The sequence below is a fragment of the Corvus hawaiiensis genome, chromosome 30, assembly GCF_020740725.1.
Source record: "Corvus hawaiiensis isolate bCorHaw1 chromosome 30, bCorHaw1.pri.cur, whole genome shotgun sequence".
Classification (NCBI taxonomy): Eukaryota; Metazoa; Chordata; class Aves; order Passeriformes; family Corvidae; genus Corvus; species Corvus hawaiiensis.
In genome coordinates, this window is record NC_063242.1 from 15094122 (window position 1) to 15117779 (window position 23658).

General features: G+C 37.8%; 1 protein-coding gene across 11 annotated transcripts in view; it reads right to left on the minus strand.

The window, feature by feature from the left end:
* PTPRM (protein tyrosine phosphatase receptor type M) overlaps positions 1-23658 on the minus strand; it is a 460837-nt gene that overhangs the window by 162335 nt on the left and 274844 nt on the right. For all 11 annotated transcript variants that reach the window (XM_048289399.1, XM_048289394.1, XM_048289392.1 and 8 more), the window contains one exon: positions 6394-6526. In XM_048289399.1, the coding sequence (XP_048145356.1) occupies positions 6394-6526 (133 nt within the window). The remainder of the gene's footprint in view (positions 1-6393; positions 6527-23658) is intronic.

Consider the following 23658-nt stretch of genomic DNA (forward strand, 5'->3'; position numbering starts at 1 on the left):
TAAAAGAAGGCAGGAGATCTTAAAACATCTCTGAGCATAATGTCAACTTGCATTCACATGTTGGTAAGATAAAAGACTGAAAGGAACCATGTAGGCATTTGTAATTTTTACAGCACATGCATACAGCCCTTTGACTACAGAGGAAACATGTAAACAGGCCTTGCAAAGGACTATAACTAACGTTAACTTGCCTCTGGCTACACGCTTCAGGCATCCCTTTGAAAACCAGGCTTTCATCAAATTTTCTCTCTCATCTTCTTTGTGTGAAGATGCCGTTAGAAATATTTCCCAGTTTTTATTCCCATTTTTCTGATGCAAACAGTATTGTTCAAACACAAGAGGCTACACACAGAATATTTAATCACATGGCACATGTGGAAAATGTATACCTGCTAAAGTTGAGTTTTAAAAGATACCTAAGACTAGAGTGAGGGGCAAGCTGTGAAACAGTTGTAAGCTTCTTCCACCAGCACATAGCCTGTTGCATTCATTCGGGAGCATGGGATTAGGTCCTATCAAAGCACTTACCTGCACTACTAGCAAGGGGTTGTTTTCTAGTTCAGTCATATTTCCCCCTACCTTCCTTTTCAAAATTACTCTTTCTCTCACTTTGATTTAGAATCTCATGACACTGCCAACCCTGTTTCTTGCCATATGTTGCCATGAGAGAGATTTAATGTAATTAGCACAAATGTTCCCATACTTCTAAAAGATGTATAATAATTTGAGAAACAACAATAAATACAATTAATCAGTGAAGCACTGTCTGTACTTATATGCAGAATTCTGCCAAATTTGTTATAGAGATAAATTATTCCTTATGAAAAAATGCTGAAAATCCAGGAGCTTTAATTTGTGTAAATGTTCCATTAAGAATTTGTGTAAGATGAGAAACATTGGAAGTCTCAAGCTCCAGCTATTTTTATATTGCTACAGTTGTGAGATTTTGCATATAAAAGTCCTTGTAAAAGAGCACCAAGGTTTTGACTCTCAGGAATACCATACACTGAAAGAAACAGGTAAAAAGAATACATTAAAGTCCTGCAGTAACAGAAAGTTTTAAAATTGCAAGGCGTCAGGCCACATGCTAAAGCACCATTCACAACTGAATGGATTTAGCTTTTTTAAGAAATATGGACAAGTTCCATTTTTCCTCCTACATAATATAAACAAACTTAAATTTCTATGTATGAAAAGTCTTCTTCTCTTAAAAAGACTGATGAAAAGATTTTGGCCAACTTAGGCCAAATTTTCTTATGATCATGGCTCTTCAGTCACTTCCCAGTAGTGAGGTTATTTTATGTCAATAAACTTTTTCTGTGTATAGTGACAATGTTCAGCACTTTTAACTCCTTTAGGACTGAAGACATAACTTAATTTCATGAATACCACTTGTAGAATAAGGACCCACAATAAAATTTACCAAAACCAGCACAGGAGGCTGGCTGCAGGAGGATTGACCCATCAGAGTGGAAACTTCTGGAACTGTGTCATTACCACTGTGTTTTCTTTCATCATCTCTCTTTTGTAGTTTGCCTACAGGGAAAAATAAGGTTCAGGGAGAGGAGGCTGGAATTTTCCTTCAGTCTTAGTATCTTCATTTTCTATCCTAAGTGTTTGAAATTGTTGGCAAAGGTGTATGTATAACTGAACAGCCTGATTTGCTATCAGGGAATAGGAACAATGCATTCCCAGCTCAGCTCCACTGAGTGCAAAAACCTTCCTTATCCACTGCCAAGAACCAGGGTCTCTGACTTAAACAGATGCCACAATTACATATATTAGAAACTCATGGAAGGCTCAGGCACAGAGACAGACGAAAACAGAAACTAAAAGCAGGCAAAACAAAATAACATTTTTATGATCACAAAAGCTCCATTCTACAACTGAAGCAGAACCCAATGGAATAAAATTTTAATAACTGCTTCCTTACTGCACTCCCACTGCAGCAACAAGATGGCAGCCCTGACAGAAGCAGCTGCCCTAAAGACATATAAGAGGCTTTTAAGCAAATGTCAGACCATTAACTTATCAACTTATGCAAATTTAAAAAATTTAACTTAAATACAATATAAAGAAAAAAAAAGGAAAGGAGAAAATAAAGCAGTAAGAGTCTGATTTATGCAAGTCTTGATTTAATTGCTGTTGCTTTTCCAAAGATTGTAGCAACAGTACTCTCATTTTCACTGCTCCACTTTAAGTTGACCAAAAGATGAAGTTACTTGGTGCATTCTTTATTTTTCATGTTTTTATGAAATCCTATGCAAGTACATCAAAGACTGAGCCTTGCCCATCAAGGGCCTTGCCTAAGATTTAACATGCAGGATCAGATTCAAAATACACTTTATTGTGGATCAATATTGTGGAAACACATGTACTGTTTTCATCTAACTTTGTGTTAATTCTTATGTGAGAGATACAAAGCACATCTGAGGAGAGGAAAGCCTATTGGCATTATTCTAGCTTCACAGAGTAGAATCATCTCATTGATATGACCATACTGGTGTTAGGAATAGCTTGCAGGTTCCTAGACTATATTATACGACACCTTTATGCAGGAATGCTAATGGATAAAGAAAAGATAGAACAGAATGGATAAAGAACTATGAACAACCAAATGGAGAGAAAACCAGGAAAGCACTAACAGTCTGCCCCTGACCCATGTGACAAGTTTACAAATTTTGTTTACTTCAGTCAAAAGCTGAGTGTCCATACAGAAAATGCTTCAGTGCCCATGATGCTTCTATCCTCACTAGTGAATGCAGACCATGCACTGAATTGCTAGGTCACCTAATCTCTCTGTGACCTGGTTTATGACATAACTACTTCAGAAGACTGTTACATAGTAAAATTAATAATGCTGCCTAATGAGTATTAATATTTGCAGAACTTCTCTGTTGGGAATTATTAAAGGATCAGGGACATGGATCATTGATAGAATTATGGGATCAATAAAAGAACTATACAAGCAATAGGCCTGGAAGCAAAAGGCCTGTGTGTGAGAAAAACTCTCCATGAGAAAAATCTCTGTGAGAACCAAGCTGGGAACAAGAAGGGAGTTTTGAGAAGGTACAGCTGTGTAGATAAGACCGAGAGAGAAGGAAGGTAAACTCTGAATTCCTTTAATCATAACATAACTGTAGAAGCTTGCCAATGTAAGTCCAATTAGGGAGAAGCAGAAATGTGCTTTGATAAGCTTTAAGCCACTTAAGAGTTAACAAGCTGGTATACTATATAAGTGCCTTTGGATTGCTAATAAACGGAGTTTTGCTCTTATCAACCATATTGGTTTGGACTGAATTCCTCCCCCCGCCGGAGTCCCCGGGCCTCTCTTCTTTTTACAATTTCAACACTTCTCTATCTACTGCTTTGATAGTGGCCATATCCAAAGCATGCCTATGCTGCACTGAAAACCTTGCATGATGGTCTTCTCTGCTTGGCTACAGAATTAGAAGTTCAAGAGACTGATCTGTGAAAATCTGTGGTGCCTGGCACCAATCAAGCAAAGAACAGTTGTTGAATGAAATGAGGTGGCTATGTAAGGAATATGTTGGACAAAGTCATGGTTATCACATAAGTGAAACTGCTTTCCAAATCTCTTGACAATGGAAATAAATGGTTTGAAATGAAGTTTATTAAGCACTGTGAAGCCCCAGAGACAGAGTAAGTTTCATCTACTGGTGCAATCTGGAGATGAAGTACATGAGACCCTTTTCTTTGGAAGAATGAGTAACACATAGTATTTGCTTTGGGATATGCCTTGGGATAGTGGAATGTGAATGGGATATTGCTGTAGCCAACTCCAAACAGGACAAGTTTCAGAGCACGTAGACTCAGCACAGTGAAACTCACCATTGTAGCCCAGAGAGTCTGCACATAAATAGTGCAGAGAACAACGTGGTTCTCAGCGGAAAGGTGCCACTGGATTACAAGGTGCTATTTTATTTTTCACTCAGATCCTTACGCCAGTAAAGCTCCTGATAAAGTAAATGAAATGAAATGATCAAGTGCAGAAGTCAAATGACACACTGGCTTGATAAGATTGTTTCCCAAAGCAGCACCTAAAATATTGCAGAACTGCAAAACCACTACAGTCACACTAAGCTTGTGGCATGATTTATACATTTTCCTCAAATGCATAATGTAGACCTGGTAACTGAACCAAGGTGAAACCATAGGGGCCCTCAGCAGCCTAGTGAATTAATGCACTGATAACAATCTATTGAATAATCTGTTCATCTTCTGCTTAAGTCATGAGTGTAATTGTATTCAAGATCTTCTATGCTACAGCAGATGCTTTAGAGGCTTGGGACACAATATACCCACTCCCGAAACTCTCATTAAAGCCTAGTCACATCCTGTTACACAAATGAACCATTCTTACTTTTTAATATTTGCTTCAACTCATTTCAGTTTGTTCTGTTCAAGGCTGCGGCATCATTCTGGGATATGTTTAAGTTATTGGTATCATTCTTTCTGTACTACACAATGAAATTGTATGCATTTGGCAACAAGAGCTCCTGGACCTGTATTTTCAGTAGTTCCATCTCTGCCACCAGCAGATTTATTCCAAAAACCAAGGAATATCACATAACACACTTTTTCTCTAACAACAGAATTACTATGAATAATAATTACTCTACTGTGGTAGACAGAAGGAATCAAGTATCCTTCTGCATTAATGCAAACACTTAGAATCTGAGCCCTCCTGCCTCTAACAATTAGATTATCAAAGAGTTTTTCTCCAGAGAATTAAGCAGGAGCTGGCATAGCATCCATTTAGCCAGAGACCCAGACACCTTATTCACTTTGAAACTATTTGGATCATTTTGCAATGCTCTCCCTTCAAGATTAAGAATAACTTGTCTCCCTTGGGTGAATACATTCTACCTTTGGCAGAAGCACTTAAGGAGAGGCTCAGAACTGGAACAGAGAGAATGATGAATGCTGGTCAGGAATTGTGTGAAGAAGGATTGGCTAGAAAATTCAAGAAGCCTTCCTCCCTGCATGCCAAGTGCTATGTCTGGCCCTAGGGAGGAGTTTGGCTGTTCAACTGTTAAAATTGAAGGTATGAATGATGCAAGAAATCAGAAGTGGGAAGAAAAAAGTACTGCAAAGTCAGAACAGATTTCAACTCTGCTACACTGTACTTTATTGAGCAGACTTGGTTACTGGGTCAATTCCATTGCCCCAGTCAGACTCACCCTGGGGCTTAAGTCTCAGTCTCTTCTGTATGGCAGCTTTTGAGTCCTTTACATACCTCTTGTCATGACCTAGCCCCCAGCCCTGGCCACAGCTCACCTTTCTCTTCATAGATCCCTTCTAACTCATGGCCCTGCTTCTGTCTTCAATGAGAGTAAAAAGCAGCTACTTCTGTAGCCTGCCCTGAGGCACTGTCAGACAGCTGCCTCCTTTGCTGTGCACCTCCACTGCTCAAATTCTGGAAGAAATTCGGGCAGCTCAGGGGTTTGGACTATCTCAGAGCTGCCAAACTAGTTAACATACAATTAAACCACACAGGGTTGGGATGAGCCAAATCAGGCCAGGATTGCTCTCAAAGAAAAAAAGGGGATAATAAAAGGGGAATAGCAAGGAGGCAAGGGATTATGGGACACAGTAAGGAGACTGTGGCAAAAGTGGAAGGAGAATTTGTCACTCAGCTCCTTTACTCAGCACTCGCACATTCCCAACCCCACCTCTAACAGCTGCAAAGCTCACATTGCTCAGGATACAACCTAAAACGTTCATTCTATTTGCTAATTAATTTCTCCCATCCTAGACTAAGCTTCTAAGATCATATGGGGTTTTTTCTTATCTATGCCATCTCCCTAGCTGTACTTTTCCTGTTTCTATTTTATCTCTTACAGTGTTGAGAAAGGCAAACAGTTTTAAAAGCCTTACACTTCTAATAATGCAGCAGTTTTCAAATGATATTCAAAGCAAAACAATCTCAGTGCGGGAGTGTGGTGAACCAGCATTTGGAAACATTCAGCACCACTGTAACATTTTCCTTTGTTTTCAGGGAATGAAGTTTATGCAGAACAATACAGACCTCATTTTTAGCACAAATTACCTTAGCTCTAGCTCCTGTTTGACTAAGGATTTCTTTCACATGCAAGAATGAAACTACATCTAGCTTCCAGCTGATGTCGAATAGGGTGGAGACTCACACAGGACAAGATACTCTCCCATTATTAGGAGTCCATCATGCAGTACTGATGTAGTAAGTGTTAGAATCATTAACCTCAAGTTGTTATATATAAAACAAAGACACAAACATTAATCCTCTGTGGGCACGAAGGTGGCTGGATACTTTTACCAACATCAAACTGAGTACTGCCATAGGAGATGCAATATGAATATGGACATAGAAAACACCCACTAATTGCTCACCTCTTCTTCATTACCAGCACGACCCCCAAAAATATAATGACGAACAGCAAGATGCCTGCAATGACTCCAGCAATTTTAACAGTATGGTCCGTCTGCTTCTCAGGCTCCGGGTCCGGTTTTCGAGTGGCAGCCCCTATGGAATCAATAAAAGAAAAAGAGGAATGAGAAAAAGAATAAAGCTGTTCTTCAAAGAATAGAGGTGTTACTCTTTTGATGTTTATACACTTAACCTACTAATGTCACTAATCTTATCCAGGGCCAACAGATATCAATGCTTGGTCTTTTAAGAGAAAATCCTGCTTTCATATGCATTGCTGGGAACATAATTTTTCATATTTTTCTAAGACATTTTGCAGGACCACAATACAGGTGGGATACCACTGCCAGCCCTGACCTTCTATAGGTGCCTCTTCACAGATTCACAAATTTCTGTATTTTTATTATCTGTGCGAGCTCCCTTTTCTTTCTTCCATTTAGAAACTTGCTAACAACACAATAACTATACTAAGCCTTTATCCAAATTTGATTTGCTGGAACATTTTCCTCAATTATTTTTCATAAATGAAGCTGTAATTCCGTAACATATTAGCTTAAACACCTGGAAAAGTGAGATAAGCTCATTTACCATGCATTTTACCCACAATTGTTTTTTAACACAATAGACTTTTTTTTTGCCTTTGGAAATCTAAATCTAGGTCACATCTGGTAGGAAAAAAGACTCCTTCTAAGCAATTTATTCACAAAGTGGGAAGCAGCTGATGATCACACCACTGGCACCTACATTTAATATCTGTTTAAATGAGATAACCAGTGCCTTACAGCAGCTACTGTCTTAGCTCCTCCAGCTTCTGCATTTTAAAAAAATAACATCATTTGTACTGTTTACTGTATAATGTGATGGAACGTCAAATCCATGTCTGATGAAATATCCATTTTCCCTACTAAATGAGTTCAGGATGAAAAACGTTAAGGAAGCAACATTCAATTCACTAAGCTGCTTTTATTTTTTTATGGACTTCCATTTTTTTTTTTAAAACCAAAGCACGTCAGCATTCATCATTTGAGGCACCATGCCATAAAGTGGACACAAGGATTTATGGATTGCTTTTCTGCTATAGCTTTTTTGGGAAGGGAGATGGAAGAGTAAAGCCTAAGTGAAGTGTAATATTTTAAGACCACATTCTTATATCACTGTCTGGGTTTCAGAGAGGATTCTGATAGCACCAACTATATTTTACTTGTTTCTCACTTTCTCTTTCTGGAAAGACAGCAAACTAATGGTCAATTTACATGAAGAAATATTTTCTGAAAAGTACAATGAAAACATTTCCAATATTTCTTCTCAATTTTAACCAGGATATTCTAGGATGGAGAGTACTTCTGAATGCCCACAGCTACACTTTTGGCCTACATCTTCAAAACTCCTTGCCAGGAGGAATGCCAGAAAAACCTGCCAGAAAAGGTAATAACCATTAATCAAAACGTATCTAGAGCTAACTGCAGGAACCAGGTTCTTTGGAAAATTCTGGCCAAGGTACTTTGCATGAGTGATAAATCAAAGATGATGTGCTGCCTCTTCCTGTACCCAGTCCCACAAGAATATCAGTTTGATAAAAATACACACATACTGTTCCGAATTGGTAAAATCCTTTCTTTGTATGAATAAAGACAAAAATCTGACTTTGTATTTTCTTCAATACAGATTCATAAAATTCTGTTATAAACTGTCCTATTTTTATTTTCCTGTATCATATACAAATAATTTAGCTAAATTCTATATTGCTGTACTCTTCACAGCACTCAAAATTGCAGTAGATATTTAGAAGACATCTAGAGCATGTTCGTGCAAAAAGCAGCTGTTGAGCTGAACTTGGCCAACAGGAAGCAGTGAATCAAGTATGATGCAAATTGTAAGACTTATGAAGGACTCCAAAGCTCTCTTTTAAATCTAAAACCCAAGCAAGAACGAATGTTAAGTCAAGAGCAAGTAGTATCTTTTTAGATGCAGGTTCTCAGACTGGTTCCTTCCAAAGCCTATTCTTAACTATCACCTTCAGGCTACCCCACCCCATTGGAATACTCATCAGTAATGACTTGTTAAAAACAATTTCTGCCTTATGGTTTCATTCGTCCCGTTAAGGCTCCCAGAGTTAGTTTTGGGAATATGAGTGCTTAACAGTGAAATTAAGTAAAGGCAACCATTCACAGTACTATCCAATGTGATCTATCTCAGTGCCATGTCTCTCTTCAGCAGCTCATGGTCCTCAGTTCAGTGGAACCAGCTACACTTACACTACACAGAGGAGATAATAGCAAAATCGTATTCAAAGCACACACGTTTTCTGCATATGAGGGAGCACAGCTTCCATGAAATGCCTTCCATGACACAAAGCATTATCCTCTTGGGAGTCATGGACAAGCTGGCAAATCCACCACTAACACAAAATCTGCAAAGGCTACACAGGAAGCAGCACAGAGCCTAACATCAGGACAAACTCCCATATTGCATCATTTATTGATTATCAACTGAGGAACCATCTCAAATTGTCTATGAAAAGAACTGTAATGCCACTTGGAGTTAAAAATAGGATAAAGTTTCCCATAGTGATGAACTCAGCTGTACTCACAATAGAGGTCGTCTTAAACTGGAAGCATGATGCCTGACAAGCCTTTTAAAAACTCCTATCATTAATTATTATAAAATAATATTGGCATTATCTCAATTCTCCTTTATTTCCATTCAGCTGACATGAATGGAATTTTATTTGCTGACAAAATGTTGCTTCATTCTTGGTGTTAATGGTTTCCAGAATCTATTTGGACAAATGAAAAGAACTTTCCACCTTTCACCTTTCTTGAACATTCCTTGAGTCTTTTAGTATTAGAAATTTGGGATTAACTTTCTGCATTTTATTTAATGCCACTTATTCCTTTAACATACCTCAGTTTTTCTACAACTGGATTTTAGAAATTTGCTGTTTCTAATCCACTCTTCATCCCCCCCTTAGCATTGTTTGGTTTTATTTCAGCATCAGATGGACACTGAAAGCTTTTTACAGTGCATTGTTTACAGTGAAACATGCATCCCTTTCTTCAGTGCAATGTTCAGACTTGAACCCTTTACAAATTAAAAGCCATTCAAATTTACATTTTAGCATTTATCAAGACTGAAATTTGAGTTAGTACTACCACTTCATTCAGTTTGCTTTTGTCCCACTGAAATTCTTCATAGTCCTATGTGAATTTTGCTAACTCATACCATCTAGCATCGTAATCAAGAGCTGCTGCCCCAACACTGACTCTTCCATGCATTTAATAAACATACCACACAGCATTTAATATTAAATCCTAAAGTGCATTAGCTATGACAAGCAGTGTCACTTTACCTCTGCCTGGTTTCTGTCTGACAGGTAGATGTTGATGGAGTGATATTTGCCTCTCACCTCATAATTACCAGCTAACTGACTTTTAACCCATATCCACACAGGCAATTGCACTGGCACCATGGAGAGAAGGGTGCTAAGGGGATCAAGACAACTTTGGGCAAGTTCTGAAATTCATTTTGCCTCCTGATGAACTGCAGTGTCCATTTGTGCATTTGGTTTTGCCTCTATGTTTTTAAGAGAGATTTGGAAAAGTACTACTGCAAGCCTAAAAAAAAAAAGGTGCTGTGATTTCTCTTTTACTCTGCTGTAGTGACAGATGCTAAAAATATTGAGTGAAATGTAATCTTTCATTACAGAAACAGTGTTACCTATACACTATTTTATCATGATGATCAAGTCTCGGTGTTTTACTTCTTTATTTTATGATTGTTGTTTCAACCACTTTGTCTGACACAGTAATTTTTCATTTCCTTGATTGCCCTAGAGCCTTTAAGAATATATAGCTACGAGACTAATTCTGTGTTTCCAGTAAAACATCTGTATTTAATGAAAACAGGTCTTTAAGTTAATGCCAACAACTGAGCTATGCCCACTGCAACACTAGATTCAATGATTCATTTGGATCTTTTTGTTCATTTTACTTTTAAGATTTTGATTCTACCCTTGAATACAGACAACTGACTTCAAGCCTTGCACAATAACCTCACTTCTGTTTTCTAAGACTGTCTAGGCTAGTGGAGCTTCAAGAATCAAGGCCAAACTGACACACGCATTGTGATGAACCTCTCAAACGACAATAGGTCACTAAAGAGCAGTGAGTGCAGCACAGCTCAAGGGAACTGCTTAGAAAATGAAAGGATAAGGAGATGTTTCCTGCTAGTTTAAAAAAGATTAAGGTGCTGACTTCGGAGAATCTTTCTTGATGAAAACAAACTAGACTGCTTCCTGCCAGAAGTGAAAAACAGAGATACACTTACAGATAAACCCTAAGGGGCTGCAAAACCCAGCAAAGTATTTCCCCAAGCTTCCTGTGCTGAATACAGTGGAAGACAGTAACATTGCTTGGTTCCACACCCTTAGATATTTACCTTTCTAGTAATTTTCAGAAACTACAATTTCCCTTTACTGACTGATTTCCCATTCTTTGTGGCCCTCCCAACAGTAGCATTTCAAATGTGAAATACCTTTTTCTCCGTTCACTTAGAAAGAATGGCATTTAGCTGGCCTGACATGACTTTTCCACATAGATTCCATTTTGTTCCCTACTTTGAAAGCCCCAGTGATAATATTTTTAAGTAGTACCTACAAAACATCTGAAGATAGTATTTCACTTTTTTACTCTCAGACCTATTCCATTAACTTTTTCTTAATATTGGAATCTCCTCTGAAGTTTAGTCATTACTCTGACAGTTCATGGCATCTTACTTCCTCTTCAGAATGAGAACTGAATTATATTCTAGTTGCTAATATTTAGTGTCTGCCAGAGTTTGAATTCTTAAATGACTTTGTGCAGCTAAATTTCTATTTCCACACAATGGGTTAGAAGACTAGGTAAAAAAAATCTCTCCTCTCTCTTTGAAGAATTTCTAGCTCTGCCACTTCCTTTGGTGGAAAATTTCCCTTTCCTTTCTCATTCAGAAGACACAAGTATCATGTTATCATCAACCTCAAAACTTCATAAAGAATAATCTCTTGTAGGTAGCTTATGGATAGAAAAGGGTGCAACAGAACTACTTTTCACTAAAATGAAAGCTAAGCTGAAGGAACTATGTAAGCAAAATAATCATTCTTTTTACCTTATATGCAACCACGATTGTTTTTCAAGAACAATGAAAATGTTTTCCAGTAAAAGAAATGGACCTCTACCAAACTGAATAAACACTCTCTCTCCTTCTCTCTTTGTAAATGAATGTTTGGACTTGCTTTTCAGTATTTCTTTCCCCCAAAAAATGTACTTAGAAATGACTGACCATTTTACAGAATAGAATGACCAATAAAATAACATTGGCTCAACAGTCTAGGAGCTGCTGGTTGTACTTACAAAGAGGGGGGTAAGATTAAAGCTGTTACTAGTAAAACTAGCTAAAGATTGTTTTGTCTAAAGCAGTCTTTAAAAAATGCAGATGTTTCTTCTTCTATTTGAGTCAACAAATAATCCCTTCCATTACTTAGCTAGACCAGTTTCATTTTATTTCTCCCACTCCAGGCTGACCATAGTTCCTGCCTTTTGTACTTCCTCTCTGTAGCTTTACACTCTCAAAAGGTACTTGGTTGGTAAGACACTTGCAAGCCTTTCCAACTGCATTTCATCCACAGGTATTCCAGTGACTGATGTAATAGCTAACCTTACAAGGCTTTAAAGTAACAATACAGTTAGTTCAGATCATCTTATTTTCCAGTCAAACTTGAAATTAACTTTTGAGTTAGTAACTACCCTGTGATTTTTTTTATGCAGGCAGTGAGATTCAACTATCACATCTCAGCACCTACTTTTGAGTTATTTCATAGAGTGAGTCAGGAAAATGAAACATTATATCCCTGTGTGACAGTTGCACTGTGATTAGGTGGCAGAAATCATGCAAAATGGTGCAAGGCAGAAGGGAGGCAGAGAGATATGATGCTTCCTCGGAACACCCATCACTAGGATCCTATTGTCCCTGCCACAAAGCGAGAAGACTGAAAAGATCAGAGAACTTGGCTTTAAAGACTCTGCCCACGCTCTCCAAGGACAACACGAATTACAGAGGCTACTATCATTATTACTCTCTATTATTTGTATGATAGTAGGAGCTAGAAGCTGTAAATCAGACTGGGAGCCCCACTGTGCTAAGAACAGAGCAGGCACACAGCTAGGCAATCTTTGCCACTAGAAGCACACTACCTAGCTGAGCTAGGCTGTAATAGGCAGGTGTAGCAATCACAGCGGGAAGGGGGAGGCAAAAATCCCTAAGAAGATGCATTTGCAACACCCAAATAATTCTATCCTTCTTGCTCTTTCAGCTAGCTGGCATCACTCAGCATTTTCAGTTAGTGCCACAGTAAAAACAGATCTTCCGGAGTGATTTGAGGGACAGACTTTTTGTTTTTATTGATAATGCTGTTGGGGGTGTTTCAAGGAAGAAAGCAACACAGAAGTTCATAAACATAAAGGTAGGAAAAGCAGAGTTGCCAAAGTAAAGGGCTGGGATAAAAGGCAGTATGACAAAGTAAGGAAAAACACTAATATGTCTGAGCTAGTATGAAGAGAGATGCTCCACAAAGGTAGGTCCTTATAAATGTCAAATGACCAACAGGAAACACAATCCTGTATTACAAACTGCAAAACACACTGCAACAGGGCAGCAGTACAAAATGTCCTGTTTCCTCCAGAAACTTCCTCAGCATTTCTCCCCCCAACTCACCTATGGCTGCAGAAAATGGTACCCTCATTTATAAATCTGCAGCAGCAGCATTACTGATGCTGAGAGAGACAAGCCAGTCCGACGCTTTTATTTGAGTTTCAAGTTCATTCCAGATGCCAGGATTTGAGCCTGTCTTGGAAAAGACCCAAAACACATACAGATCTGTAGATGAAATGAATTACCACCCCAGCTCTTCTGTTTATACTGTAAGTGACTGGCATTCAGTCCTCATCTGCTAGCCAGCATGTATTCTGATAACAAAGTCTTTGTTTAATTACTCCTGGTAGAACTCCAGCTAGGAGAGTTCGTTCTCCCTTGCCATCCTCATTGCTAGCTTTCCAATCAGTGCTCCTCGTTCTCCTTCAAAAATGCAGGTTTTTGTCCATACGGTAGAAGTTACAAGGTGTTGTTGGGCAGGGTACACTTTGTGCCAGAAGGTGGTTTTGATCAGCATTTTTTCAGTTTTCTCTCTCTACCCCATGTCTTGAATATATTAGTTTTGCAAATGTCGCAAGAGCAAGGTCTGTTTACTTCTCGTTCTACGTATCTTTTCCTTTCTGTTCCTGGTTTCTTTTGGAAATGCTCATGTATAAACTGCTTTTCCTACATGGCAGAGTATGTTTTCCTCCTGTTTTGCTAAGCATAGGAGCCATTTAAGTGTTGAAATCAACATAGCCTGATTTTCCCTCCTATGATGTGCTCACCAACCTATTTTTTTAAAGTCTGGGAAAGAGGGCAAGCAGCATTTACATTTTAGCAGGAGAGTATTTTCTTTGCAATTTATGATCATTGTCACAATACATAACTGCTACGTACAGATCCTCTTAAAAAAAGTTTTCTGTACTTCCATAGGATAACCATGTTGATTTGGTATATTTCTTATTTGGTGATTTTTTAAATGCAGCAAAAAACCAGACTTGTTAGAAGGTCTGTGGCAAGAAGGGAGTATCAAAATAAGGCTCTGCCATGTAACAATAGTTATGAATTATTAATTTTGTTTGTGATATTCTTTAGGAAAATGTAAATATACATGACAAAGAACTGCATGAAAAGACATGCAAAGAACTACTTCACTGATGAATACAACTCATTTAACTGACTATCAAATGAACTGTGTCTCTCACTGGTGGATGATTCATGTTGGTGCATGTGAGCAGAAAGACTTTTTTGGTTAAACATCAGCATTTCTGGTTGTCAGGAGTAGCAGCATACTTTACATAACATGCCCAAAACAAATGAAGTTCCCAGTTTGGCACATATCTTTTGGTCTCATCGCAATCTATTTTTAACAGGATGTTAATCCAGACTATTTAGACTGGATTTTTTCTGGAGACTGCGGTTTTTTTTTAAAAAAGACTTAAAAAAAGCAAGCAAGTCTTGATGAACAGCTTATTTCCTCCTTTGAAACGAAGCCACCAACCTTTCTGCTAGCCCTTCTTTGCCTTTTTCTTTTAATCAAAGAAATTTAAATAATTAAAATTCATAAAAATTTTCCTCTCTAGTGGGCACCCAAGGAGTTGGAAGACCTCATTTATTCTGGAAAAAAGTGTAATCCCTCACACTTTAATAGCACTGAGATCATTAAGGGATGTTTAAAGCACACTCAATAGCTATACCACAACCAGAAATTATTAACAAGTTCTGAATATACAGACACAGTGTATCTCCTTCTTGGAAATAAATAATTTACTAAGAAAAAAATATATAAAGTCTTTGGAACTTTAAGCTTTCAAATGGCCCAAAAGGTACTCCCACACACTTCAGTCTATTTTGTGAAGGAAAAAGGGTGGTTACATATTTATAAGTATTCACTATCTCTGGCCAAAGAAGCAGCCACAGTGGTGCACATCACAGACCTCTATGCCAAAACAGGGAAAATTCATGGCAGTGTATCTGAAAACAGACTCCACCACTGAAATAAAAGCTAAAGTCCTCCTGACTTCCGTGGAGAGATGAAACTGGGCTTCTTTACCAATTACTCTCTGACTACACAAACACAACAATGGCCAAATATGATGAGACACAAATTTCTAATCAAGGTTGACTGAGCAGTAATGAGAATATACTTGTATCAAATTAGCTGTATGCATGCAGGTCTCATACTGAATAAGGATGAAGAGGTCTGAGAAAAGAGGCTGAAAAGTTTCGGCGAGGGTTGAAACTTTAGGTGTCTCCGTACTTTGAAATACATGGCTTGTTCTCAGCTGATGCTCTGTGAAACAGGCCCCACTTGCAGGCATTGGAAGTGCAATTGCATCCTATAGCCCTGACTTCTGTGAACAAGAAGTCAAAGAGGTACATAACGTACAACAAGGGTAGCCTTTAGACCTAAACCATTTGATTTTATGGTTTTTGACACAACATCGAACCAACAGTACTCAGAGTAGAAGAGTAACTCCCTCAAATCAGCTCTAAGGAAATGAAAGCAGACAGTCCAGACTGTCCACGCATAACACATCTTCTAAACAAGTCAGCACCACTTTCAGGCCATCCCTAAAGAAGAAGTGGACAATTTATCATCAACCCCACCAAGGATATTTGAGTTTCATCTATTGCTGAAGGAGACTTCTCGTTGACTCTTGTGCTTTCAACACCAGATCTACTCCTGAAAGTATACTGAGACGTGACAAGAAATACCAGACGTCACTGAAAATTCATTTCAGCTATTTCTGAGAAACAGGAAAGATATGAAGCCTGAAGAGGACTCTGTCCTCTTCAGGGGAGATAAAATGTGGTTTTCTAGTACTCAACTGGCCTCCACCAAGCAGGGAAGACACTAAATCAGATCACTGTAATGTTTCTGGAGCTGACCTACTTAGGGTGAAACTCAGCTACAGAACTAGATGCTTTTGTCCTGGACAAACGCAGCTGTTTTACTTTTCATCCCTGAATGCAAGGGATCCCATCCAGCACAGGAACAAAGCAACCTGAAGCTATGGGTAAGAAGCAGTAGAATGGGGTATCACCCCTCTGATATTGCTGTCAGCCAAGGACTTGAGCAGAAGAACACTAATGAACAAATGGAAAGTCAGTAGAAGGCATGGGTTACTTTGCCGTTAGGAGGAGGGGGGCAGAGGATAATGCAGTATCCCTGTGGGAGGTCTGAACACCCATGGATGTTTTGGCCTGTGCTGCCACTGGCTCACAGATGAGGTTGACATTCCTGGTGACTTCTACTACCAGCCTCCCTTCACACTGTAATCCTTATGAAGGACTCTTCAGAAGTCCTTCAAAAACAATCACACTTGGAATTTACTTATCATTACTCACTATCCACATATTTTCTTGAAAGAAAGCATAACATAGTTCATTCTACTAAGAAATAAATGGAATTATACGTGTAATGATGCATGCAGAAATAGAAAAATGTTTGTGATAAATTTACAAAAAGTAGGAAAAAAGACGACTTTTTTCTTTTAAAGCATTTTTTAAAGCATTTCAGAGTCAACACTGTTTTGGGGCAGGAAGGTTGGCTAGTGGAACTGGAAAGGAGAATCAGCACAACAAAGGGAAAATAATCACATAATTCTGAATCTGTCTTTGTGCCAATACAGTGTAGCAGTTCTTCTGTTCACATTTCAGAAATGTCTACAGTATTGCCATTAAAAAACCTAGTCAGACTGAAATAATGTTGAATGCACCGATACTCTACTACAGGGACAAGAACAGACTAGGCCTCCTCTGAGTAGTTATCACTGAATTACATTTTGTTTTTCATACATTGCCTGGAGGTTTTACGGGTTAAAGGAAAATCTCCACTTGTCCTATTTGATTAAGAATGCCTCAAACAGTCATTTTTATCATCAGCTCTTTTCACTTTTAATTATTGACACACTTACTCATAACCAGAAGTGGTCTAATTCAATGACAGCACACTGAAAAGTGCAATTATTTTGCTTCAAAAAGGTTTATAGAATACTTTGTTTGCTTCTGACCAACTAGAATTTACTATTTTTCCTCTGTTTCACTTTGTGCTTCCAATGTGAACTCAAAAGATGAAACAGAACCTGATAGTACTTATTTCTCCTCTTGACAGCTTAAAACCATACAAGACACCAACTTCTGCTCACTTTTATGGAAAACTTTCATTTACACGGGAATTTTCTATGTACACAAAAACTTCTTAGTGCTCAGCACTAACAGAAAATCAGATGAAGGGAAGAAAATGAAAATTAAATTTTTTGAAAAATAGACTTGAAAATGGACACATATACCTGAATGCCTTTCTCAGAGCTCTAAAATCATTGGTTCTTGTAGTCAAACTCCCATTACAGCAGAAAAGAATATTTTCTGTTCTGAAACAGAAATTTTCTGTTTTGAAACGTCTGAAGAGAGAGGTGTTAAAGACTCATCAGTAACAACAGTTATGGCTTACAGTGTTGAATTGTTACTACAAGGAGACAAATGTGGCCTAGATATTTATTAAGATTTCAGTTATTTCAAGGAATCTGAATTGCTGAAACATTATTTTACCCAAGACAGTATGTTCTGTAACTTTTGCTTAAAGTTGACAGTATTACTCTCCTCTCTGCTGCACTGCTCTATTTAACTGTCATACATTTGAATTTTCACCTGTACATTAAAACAGAGGCAATCCATATAATATTGCCTTAAATATTTGTTAAACTCTCTGGCGGTACAAACACCAGATTTGCAGATTCCAAGAACTACAGGTTATTTTACCCACAACTGGTGCCATATTTTATTTCAACTTAAAATTCTAATTGCTTAGTCTTTTATGAATACAGTCAATAACTACAGAAACATTGAAATTCACAGGGTTTTTAAGTTACTAATTATATCTCTGAGTTTCTTTGTCCTCCCTTGTCTCTCCTTAATTTTTCATTGTGGTACATACAAAACATGTTCTGCTTCAAATGTAAAAATGAGAGCTGTATTTTTTTTATACAGAAATGAAATAACACACTATATGACACCTATGCTCTAAAAAATACCTATTGGTATTTTCGCTTTGTTTTAGGTTTTCTGCTTCTCTGTACATTGCTGATGTTGAAACATTTTGAAGTAGATGTAATATTGACCAGTACTACACAGATGGCAGAGATTCCTTCAGTTTGTGAAGAATTTATCCTGGTCAGTTCATTCATATCATTACTTTCATGACTGGGTTTTATGTTTCCATTCTCTGTAATGAGATTAAGAAAAGTACCCTCTCCCTCCAGACCAACCTCAAACAGCGTCACAGATATCCTGACATGAAGATTACACATTACTAAGAAAATAGATTATTTTTTAAGCTAGGATGAATCAAACAGACCCATCTTTAGTGGCTTTCATTAAATTTGGATGACTGTCTTCATGAAAGAGATATTAGACACTTGGAATCTTATTTTCTCTCAGCTATATACTGCAATTCTCAAACTTCCACATTGGTTTTGTACTTGGGAATATAACACAGCTCCTGCAACAACTGACTATTACCTCTGTGGCAACCAACTTTTCAACTCCTCTGAATAAAAGACAAACTGTCTCTACAGTGGAAAACAGGCCTAATTAGGCTACTCGTCCTTCCTAAAGCATAGGGAAAGGTTGATACTTTCTTCTCGTTCATGGGATCTTCTCCAGCTGTTCCTGTCCCATGTCTGTAACACACTGGCTCTGGCAGTACAGTGCCAGGTGGGCTGAAGAACCCACACCTCCTTGGCCAACCACAAGCACCAATGGCCAGAGCAAAACTACTGATATGACCCCCTGCAGTTTATCCTTCCTATTCTCCTACTTACGCAGGGGAGTTGGAAGGGTCCCACTTTCAGAGAACATTAGAAGAACTATTTATTATTATTACTTTAAAACATTAAGTGGAGTACTTAATACAACTAATAAAATCACACTGATAACCGACTTCTAATCAGCCTGGGTTCTCTATTGTGTACAGATGGCATTTGTATTATGGGTTTTTTCCCCATTTGTGAAATGTTATTAGCATTATTTTTAGACCTTCTTCGTCTTACCGTTTAACTTTAGCTCGTCTTCAGGTGCTCTGTGGAAAATGCACTTATGTTTAAAAGCATAGATGCTGTGGCTGCACTGTCTCACAGAAAACCTGACATTTGACTCTGTAATGTACTAGGGGAAATAAAACAGAGAAAAGGAAACAGCAGCTCCCATGGCACTCCTGTATCCTCTTAACATTTTCTTGTAACTATACTGTTTTATAGATGAAACTGTCACTGCAAAAATGACAAATATAACACATAAAAGAACAAAAATGGGCAATAAATCACAAGTGACACTCCAGCCCATTGAAATGCATTCAGCCAGTGCTGCAGAAAGTAGGAACATTTCCTTGTTTTGCATTCTGCCCAGCTGAGCAAGAGGACCAGAATCCTTGAACAACTGGTACAACAATTGCTGGGGCCATCACGTAAAAACAGGCTTAGAATTTCGCTTTGAAGAGTCAGATCCATTCTCATTCTGCTTTCCTTGTCACTTGACCTTGCAACACTACTGCTCTATGGCTTTAACATTACAGCACACAGGTGCTCATTCTCTCCTGGATAACTATCCACAACTCCCACTAGTTTAAATGTTGTCCAGAAGTATCAAGACAATAACAAACTTCTAAAATGGTGTATTGAACCTGCAGACAGACATATCTGCACAAAGGTTTGTTGTAACAGACAGCACTCCTCTCTCAACTAGGAAATAGTGGGTTCTACACTGCCCAAAATAGCACGTCAAGTTTCAGCACGTCAGAATACATCTAAATCAATGGTGCATGGTTCAGGATGGAGAAAAAATGAATGTGAATGTCTGTCCAGCCCATGTTGGTACACCTCAGATGCACTGTAAAGCACAACAAATGAGGTAAAAAGCAAAACACTCCTTCTCAAATTTATGCTGTTGGTTTTGTGTTAATAAACAAACTGTGTTTTCAGTAATGCAGTACAAAACTGGAGTGAATCCCTTGACATAAAAAAAAATCCATGAAGTTGAGATATAATAAATCAAAGATTTCAGTTTATTTTTTTCACTTTTACAGTGGAATGGCTGAGAACAGAATGTGACCCAGAATACAGCAAAAGATCTTGCTATGTACTGAATGCACATCTGAAGAAATGGGTACATTTTATTATGGTGCTAACTTCATAAGAGAGAAGAAACCAACTGGCATTATTTTACGACTGCTTTTAATTTGTTTATAAAATATGCTGATCATCTAGACCTTAAGGTATGCAGGGTAAAAATAATTTAAGTGTTAAGCTTTTGCCCCTCTCTTTTTAGAAGAAAAAAATCTTCCCAATTGTTAAGTATCAGTTACTTTATAAAACTTCTGACAGATCTTGCTGCATTTGATTTGTATCAAGAATTTCATGTATGAAGAATGTACAATACAGAACTCTCTCTTGCAGCTGGATGTGTAATTAACAATGGGTCGTAAAAAGGGCGTTCTATGGAAATCAGTCTTAATAATATCCAGGGAAGTAGTGGCTGCTCCATTAAATCACAAATGGAAATACTTTAATTTAAATATAAGTAGCTCAGACATATTTCAACAATTAAGAAAATGCCTGAAAGAATGAACACCCTAATCATGATTCCAAGCATGCTATTTTATCAGAATGCAGAGAGAACAAAATATATGAGGGCCAAGTGAATACCAAATATGGCCAATTTAAACCTATTAGATGAAGTGTCTCTTAAGAAATACTGAAACAAACTGCAAATGATTTCAGTCTGTCTCAAAAAGATGGATTTATTAAATTTTAAAGTTAAGATCATACAGTCACATTTGTATGTGATAAGTTTTTTGATAACATTCTACATAATTTCAACCATATGTTAAACCATATGTTATGAAAACATGGAGACGGTATCATGAGTACTACTATGCTTCATGCCTTCTTTCCTGGCAGACAGGTGTAAGATAGTTAGATATTCTCCCTGTCTGTTGGAGGACAGGGTCAACTGAGTGGATTTCAAGTTAGTTACTTTTTGTAAGGTAACACTGAAAGCTAAAAACTATCTCCCAAATTTGAATTACTCAGCTACTAAGTTATTGAATCACTGATAATAATGTATTGACTAATAACACTGATTTCCCTGTTTTGGCTTCTTAGAGTCAAAATCACACAGCTGCTTCTATACTAGGTTATCTTATGTTATAACTCAAGGACAGCTACACTGTAGGTATTTAAGTGCAACTGAAAGGAAAAGTTCTCTTTGCTACATGCTGCAAAGGCAAACTGGAGTGGCTGTCAAGATATTTAGGGCAACTAGGCAGTAATCCTATAAATGGAAGACCTATTACTTTTATATTAAAAAGGAAGGAGAAAGGAAGGACAAAGAGAAACTAATAATACATTGTTTATAAACTGCACCAGTAAGAGGCAAGATGAGTTGATGATGAGGATGGAGGAAATGAGTGCAAGCAGAACTGGCTTGAAAGCTGAGCTGCATTATCATGATATTTGTGAAGAGGAAGATCTTTCAAATTTGGTAACGATATTCAGGAATGCAGCCAAGATTTTAAATTTCCATTATGCAAGAAGCATCAACTTCCAATGTAAAGAAACTCGAAAATGCCATCCTTGACCTTCCCACTACCAGTTATGTATCCTCCTCAAATGCTAAAAGATGAAAGTAATTTCTTGATCTCAAATGTAATTACTTTGGTTCTGAGCAAAGAAGTGAGGAAAAGGCACTGAACAGAAAATTCTAAGTGAAATTTAACAGTTACAGCTGTAGGGCTTGTGGTAACTACAGTTACAAACAGCCCTATACTTTCACATAAACAAATCCTTTTACATGTAAATCCTTTCCATGGTCTTGAAATTTATAGGAGAAAAATGCGGGGACAACGTGTGTCACTCCCAGCTCCCTCATGTGTGGTCCAGCTTCTATAAACCTCCTTCAAGAAAACCTTTGTGTTTCTCATGGATACTGCAGATCCCACTACTCCTGTACTGCCCTGAAGTTGAAAAGCCTGCCCTAAGGAACTCTAGACAGGATGTCTCTCTAGAAAAACAGGAATTCTTGTTGCTGTCATGGGACAACCATGTGGGCGGGGTGAGGTTTCTGCACTCATTATTGCAGTTGCGGCAAATGAAAAGGAGAAAGATGTTTTCTTTCCTTTTGAGCACAGTCTTTCAAACATGGGATGGGGATGGGAACATGATGAGGGGATTTCAAAGGCTTTCTAATACATTTCACAGATAGCCATACATGCTGGTGGCAGGCACAATTTGATGTTTTTCACTATAAAATTAGATTCTGGTAGAACATTTTTATTTTTTTCCATGGAAAAGGAAACGAAGTCACAGATCTGACAGACAACCACAGACTGCCAATGCCACCAGTGACAAAGCAATGAAATACTTTGCCAGCTATCCTATGCTAGCCATGTATCTCTTCTCTCACTGTTAACTACTGTAGCCATCTTATGGAACAGGCATGTCTCCAGGGTTACCTACAGCTACCCAGTTTTGCATTGAAACAAATAAAAAAACAAAACAAGAAAAACACTTCATTCTCCACATGGAAAAATATGTAAGCTTATTTGAATCCTGTGATGAAAAATCAAAACTTGTTGAAGTTCAAGGCTATGGAAGAGATCCTGTCTCTTCAATGCTTTATTTGAATTGTCAAGTAAAAAAATAACTGAGGTATAAAAATGGATGCAGACACAGCTTCTGCCAAGCAGCAGTAACAAGAACAAGCTACTTCCTGGCATCACATAAGTATGTTATTCTAGTTAGTTCATCTGTTATTACAGAATAAAAGTATACATGCAGCAATTTTGTCTTGGTTGACAAGGTAACTTGGGCATTATGAATCACTCAGCTTTTTTATTGTAACACATATCCCAGAATTAAAAGCTATAGCAGACATGCCACTAATCCTCTTATCTCAAGCTGAATCTGGATACTGCCTCTTATTGACTGTAGCAGTATCGAGATACCAGACATCTGAACTCGTCCTCATCTCTTAGACACCCTAGTAGCAACATGGTAACAGACATGCTTCCCAAGGAACTATGCCAGTATCCTTCAAAAAAGCAATGATTTTATTATACACTAAAAGCTGATGGACTAGATTTACATCCTCCATTAGATATTTCATCACACTTACTTCAGGTTCTAGAGCTTTTAATGCTCTTTGGTTCTGTTTGAAAATAAAGATGTTTGCAAAACCCTAAAAGGTTTTATGCAAGGGTTTCCTTCCTAACAAAATGAACAATTTCCCCAGCTTCATAAGGATTTTCTGGTATATTTGAACCATCCTTCAAGCCACATACAGCCTAATAGTGGTTTCACTTGAGTACTGACTTTACTTTGACAATGAGATTTTTAAATACTTAAGTCTTGCTCATTCTCATATGTCACATGCTAGGTTATTTTATTTTAATCCTAGAACTCATGTGTGACATAATAAAAAGGAATCTGTTTTATTTCTTTATTTTCTTTCATATTGAAATTTTGCCAGAAAATATGATCTTCCCAACATTACACAGAAAA